At 36.2% G+C, this 6000-nt stretch overlaps 1 protein-coding gene across 1 annotated transcript; it reads right to left on the bottom strand.

The window, feature by feature from the left end:
- Nucleotides 1-64: 64 nt before the first annotated feature.
- Nucleotides 65-2738, bottom strand: LOC121749642 (lysine histidine transporter 1-like). Its single transcript, XM_042144225.1, has 7 exons — nt 2554-2738; nt 2311-2468; nt 1682-2065; nt 991-1490; nt 827-918; nt 581-649; nt 65-495 (listed from the first exon to the last, which is right to left on the bottom strand). Exons 1-7 carry the CDS (start codon nt 2599-2601, stop codon nt 397-399), a joined length of 1350 nt encoding a protein of 449 aa, XP_042000159.1. The 5' UTR covers nt 2602-2738; the 3' UTR covers nt 65-396.
- Nucleotides 2739-6000: the final 3262 nt, after the last annotated feature.

The following is a 6000-nucleotide window of genomic DNA, read 5'->3' as shown; positions in this document are numbered from 1 at the left end:
GAAGTGGTAGAAATGTAATCCAGCTGCTGTTGGATAGTGGATAAATAAAAAACTAGCTAGAGACTAACCGCAACGTATATCATATTCAATGAAAATCATCAATACAAAATTATAAAGTCATTTTAGTATTTGATCCGTTTACAAATCCGTTGGAACGGCGAAACGTGACAACTTAATTTTAGTTAATGACTTTCCATCTGGATGAATGGTGAACAACCAAACATACTATTCCCTTCATTTGTAGTACAATTTTAAATTACTTAATCGCTCAAATGCAAATAAGAAAAAGAAAATCAGTACTCTTTATCATAAACAAAACTGAGAGAAATTTGATCACGAAGTATAACTATAATCAAGAGATACCACCGTATCTATTTCGAGTAGTACTTTTTTTTGCTACTCGTAGAATTTATAATTTTTGGCATGTGTTATAATCTGCCTTAGCCCTCCTATAGGTCCAAGCGTCATCATAGTAACTCCAAATATAATGCAAAACTGCAATTTTTGAACCAAAAATTCAAGAACACTAGTCAGTTTATATAATAGGAGCATAAAAAAATCGATTTTGGTGAAGACGTACCCAATTTGCGAACCATGATGAACTGAACCGCCTTGGTTTGCAGATGGCGAGCCACAAGATACAGGGAAGCTGCAAATGCGTTGTGTTATTGACATTACTCAAAAGATAACATTCTTTGATGCCTTTCAGCGCAAATGAAACCAATGTGCGCTGAAAGACATCAATTTTTTTATCTGGTATCGTAGTTGTTATGCCCGATATTACTCTAGTAGGACCCTATATATATTTGAGATGCAAATTGCTTACGAAGTATGTGGTAGGGGCAAAGCCGAATCCTCCAAAAAAACTAAGAAGCCCATCAAAGAAGGGGAATGTGATGGCAACAAACATGGTAAAAGCTGCAAAACAAAACTAAAATGATCAAGTGCACAAGTTAAAGAAAGTTAAGACAAAATGACATTCATACATACCAACATAAGTATTCCTTGTAACCATCCTCAAAAACCAAGATGGATTCAGCTTCATTTTCTTCACAAGCACACTTTCCATCATGTCAAAAACTGGAATGGCATATATCTGATAGCTTCCAATGAGATGAAACACGACGAACATATTAGCCATGGCAATGAGCCATTTCGGGTGTTGGAGGGTGAGAAGTATGTTTTCCTTGACATCGTTTCCAAAAATCCAATACCCAATTATAGCAACAGGGAGATAGCAGAGGGCTATGATTATGTAAGCAGCCACCACTCCTTTCCACATAGGCTTCTTTGATGGTTTTTGGTCTGTGGAAGGCATAGTTGCTTGAACTTCCATCACAATGTTGTGGCCGCCATAGGCGAACACAACCGTCCCCAATCCACTGAACAAGTTGAAAGTAGTCCCGGCTGCAGTGTTCGATCTGTAGTCATACTCAACGTCAGGCTGCACGCCTCTGCTTATCGAGGCATAGCATGCAATTGCAGAGTAACTGCACAGGCAGATAGGCTTGTTACAATTTCAAGACAAATCTATGTTAGGGGTGCAAACCACACCCCACATCGAGGAATAAGTAAATGTTGCAAGCAATATATAAGAAAAAAGCTTAATACCAATGAAGCCTTTTATACAGTGTCTCAAAAACAAAACTGTGGGGGCTTGAGCGAGGTGATGTATATATACCTCAAGGACATGGTGGCGGCGACCAATGAGAGGACGGACATGGAGTTGAAGCTGGGAAGTGGGGATAGGAGGAAGTGGACGGAGGCGAAGATCATGATGAAATAAGTAAGCTTGATATCACTGCAATCTTGGCAAACAGATTGATGGAATTTCTTGAGTGATTGGCCTCCTGTGATCATATAAACTATGTCGACGCCAACTTCAACGATGAGCTGCTGAGGCACCACGATCCACAGCCCCAGCTTCGGCCCGAAGGCATGCTGCCCGAGTTCGTGATATCTGTCGAAACGCTTACCTGGCACAATCTCGTGCATCTCCACCATCTGCCATAGTGAATACAGAGTCACAATCCAAGATATCACCAGGATTGTAAGCCCAGGGCCCCTGACAACATCGTCATCAACATCGACATCAACAAGCATGTATGTGTGCAAATATATGCAAATAGTTTTATTTTGCCATTTTAGTTCGTCTCACAAGATTAGTTCACTTTCTATTTTAGAAACTTCTTCTCTATCCACTAAACTTCAGTTACTTTTCTTTTTGTTTATCATACTTTACCAATTTCGTATAAAAACTTGTGTTGATATTAATACTAGTATTATTGAAGGTGAAACATGGTGTGTTACCATCCAAGTTCGGACATGGCATAGGGAAGGCCGAGGACGCCGGCTCCGACAACAGCAGTGACGTTGTGGAAAGCTGAATGCCACCATTTCGCAGTTCTTGAAGCAGTGATGGGGAGCCACTCGTCTATGGCCTTTTCTCGTGCCGAGATCTCCGTTGCCTATAATCCGTTACTAAAATATGAGTAGCGTAGATTGGCTGCTAACCATTTTTACTAGCAGAATCAAGAACTGAAATGGACTTACATCTTCGTAGTAGTATTTCCTGTCGAAAAGTGGGCCGTCCGTAGCCATTAATTGATGTTTGAATTGCAGATTTGAGAACTAAAACAACTGAAAAGAGAGATCAGCCATTTAAACAAGTGTGGAAGTGGAATGCTACTTGTTTTATTTTATACACAACGGAAGTTGGTTACTTGGTTTGGTAGCCATGCTGCCTTCTCTTTCCAAATTATTTAAATCTCTATTTTCGTCCTTTTCGAAACAAGAGATCTATAAAAGTCCGTGGACTTGGAAACTGAGACATAAAAAATATTCTACCATTTTTCTCCTTTTCTTTTTCTCTTGATTAATACTAATAATTTCTCATTTAGGCCATCAATATGGTGATTCGAATCTTCGATCAACAGGTGACCTACATTTTATCGTCTTATTTTTATTAATTTCTCCTACTCTATTAATTATCTTATTGAGAATTTATTTGCTAGTTTCCGTTCAGGCTAAGGATTTTAAGAATTTAATTTTGCAAAAATAACAGATCGAGGTTTTAAATGAAAAGATAGATAAACAAATCAATCTTGCAAGTTTGCTCAACGTTGTAATCTCTTAAATTTTAGTGTTTTTCAAAAAATAAAAAGAAAGCGAAAAAGAAGTTGCTGCATATACAAGACAAGTGTTGACGAGGTCTTCTTAGTGCTTGATATGAAATTATATACTACAAGTGTATAGTCCTTTAAAATAGTGTTGTCAAATGCCACCATCTGCTTCTAGAATGACGTTATTAGTATTAAAAAAAGATTCTTCATAAGAAAAAATAGATATAATTAATATTTTGGACAATCGTTAGTATGGTCTAATTTAGAATTGTATTAAGTATAACAACTAATTTCTTCTAATAGGTTATAAAGAATACCCTCATTAAAAATATATGTTCTAGTTCTTATACAAAGCAATAATTAATTAAGATCATATGGTTATTAATATTAAAAATTTATCTTGGTAATTTATTTGTATTAATTAAGTACACCAACATAATACCAATAATTGAGTGTTTAAAATTGTACTGTAATATTATATGGACTCAAAAACTGTAGTATATATTGTAGGAATATATACTCCTTTCGTCCTTAAAAAAATAGATAAACTTGTAAATGACACGAGTTTTAATGTGCAACTGGTAACATAAGAGAGTGATGAGAAAAAGTAAGAGAGAGAGGGAAAAGTTAGTGGAAGAAGTGTTAAACTGTTAATGGATTATGAGATTTATATTATAAATGATGTCTAAGGTTATTATTTGATGAAAACATTCTATACTTAGATTAGACTTGATCTAATTTTGGGGGACGATAAAAAATGATAAAATTAATTTATTTTTTAATGACGGATAGAGGGTACAAATGACTATATGAGCATCTAAATACCGAGCTAGGATGAACCCCACCTCTACAAGAGGAGTGACTTTCAACATCTTTGAAATTATAGCACATATCGTGTGGTATAGTACAATAATTATTTGCATTTGCTTTTGCAAGCGAAGATGTCACCAATATTCCATTCCACTTATTCAAAAATTCGCACCGATGGCCCAACCTCACTAATCCCTATGAAACTCTTGACAAATACTCTACACTTTTGTGGGCGCCCGTGAATCACTAATTTCCATTAATTATTTACGAGATTTAAATTATTGATGACAATAATGTGGAAAATATAGCACGCGCAAAAGACCATCTAATTGTTTTCTGAGAGCATCTGCAATGGGGTGGACAATGGCGCGCCTGATGATGACAATAATGTGGAAAATGTAGAACGCGCAAAAGACCATCTAACTGTTTTCTGAGAGCATCCGCAATGGGGCGGACAATGGCGCGCCTGATGATGACAATAATGTGGAAAATGTAGAACGTGCAAAAGGCCATCTAATCTGTTTTCTAAGAGCATCCGCAATGGGGCGGACGATAGGGCATCGTCCGCCTACTGTGGGCGACGCGGACGATGGCGCGGACGATGCAACGCGTTTTTAATTCCGCACAACGCCCTCATGCAATGTCAGGACCCGACCAAAGCCGAATACCTTCGGGGGATGATCGATGAGCTGTGCCGCAAGTTGAGACTTTTGTAGAGTAGTCAATTTTTTTTTTCATTTCTAACTCGTGTAAAACTTTTTTTTAATCAATGTAGGATTTGCCGTTTTTAATTAATCGTGGTATTTTTTAATTATTTTGCATTGACATATTTGAAAACATTTAAATTAATTAACAAAACAATAGTGAAACCTATCGGGCAGCCTTTAGGCGGCTTATAGGATGGCCCACAGCAGGTGGAAAGGTAGGAGGATAAAAATGCTGACGTGGCGGTGCAATAGGCGGAATGCTCTGACACAAGTAAATAACACTAGTAAAATCACTAAAGAAATATTTTTTAATTACTTAAAAATAATGATTTCTTGTTATTCCCAACAAGACTGCATTGCGTGTGAGCCAATATTATTCAACATTTACAGCTTGTCTGTAGCTAGCGATGGACTTATCAAATTGTCCATATTAATCGATCGGTACAAAGACTTCGTTGTGGCATTGTTTATTATCTAAGTCGTTGTTTATTGACCTTTTGTTTACGTCGTGATGACTAGGAGAGAATGTTGTGGCTTGTGCAAGACAAGTGGAATAATCTTATATAATTGGGTAAAATATATGTCAACAATTAGTGACAGATAATCTGGAGAGAAATTAGAAGGCCATGATTTATTCCTAAATCGTACACCTGTAATTAAGTAGGCATATTATTACTCCATTTCCTTGTTCACACATTCATGATGAACTAGCATTGAAAACACAACTAAACAAACGCAAAACTTATTCAAGTCCCTCTTAATACGACTGACTGTACCAAATAATAATATGTATAAATATTCAACATACTTAAGATCTGATAATAAAACAATCGCGGATAAGTATATATACTCTACGTAGTGATGCAATTCCATCGGTCGATGCCAACGACGGCGCCGAAAACATCAATTGTGTCAGAATGAGGTGAAATTCACACGACGCTTGCGAAATGGGCCGGGCCGAAGAGACAAGCTCATCGCCTCAGCCATGTTGATTTTGATTTCGAGCATCTGGCATGGTTTAAGAGGCGAAATCGTTATTTTATTGTATATTTTTTTTGGCTTTTTTATAATATTTGTATTTTTTGTTTTATTTACTTTTAAATTCACGGGGTTTCCAAAACCACTTTCAAATAATGATTTTTTTTGTTTTATAATCAGCTTTAATAATATTAATAAATTTTGTAAAACGATAAAAAAAAATGGTGTGTATTTGAAAAATTACTAAGACGTTAAAGAATTTTAAATTAATTAAATCAATTTATCAAGTAAATACAAATTAGCTTATTTACTTCCTCAGAGTAGAAATTTAATGTCCCTTCCCCAAATTTAGTAAAGCTTGTCTTGTTTTGATACTCTTTCAT

This window comes from Salvia splendens, chromosome 9, assembly GCF_004379255.2.
Source record: "Salvia splendens isolate huo1 chromosome 9, SspV2, whole genome shotgun sequence".
NCBI lineage: Eukaryota > Viridiplantae > Streptophyta > Magnoliopsida > Lamiales > Lamiaceae > Salvia > Salvia splendens.
The sequence above is the reverse complement of the archived record's forward strand: the minus strand, read 5'-3'. Positions and strand labels throughout refer to the sequence as shown.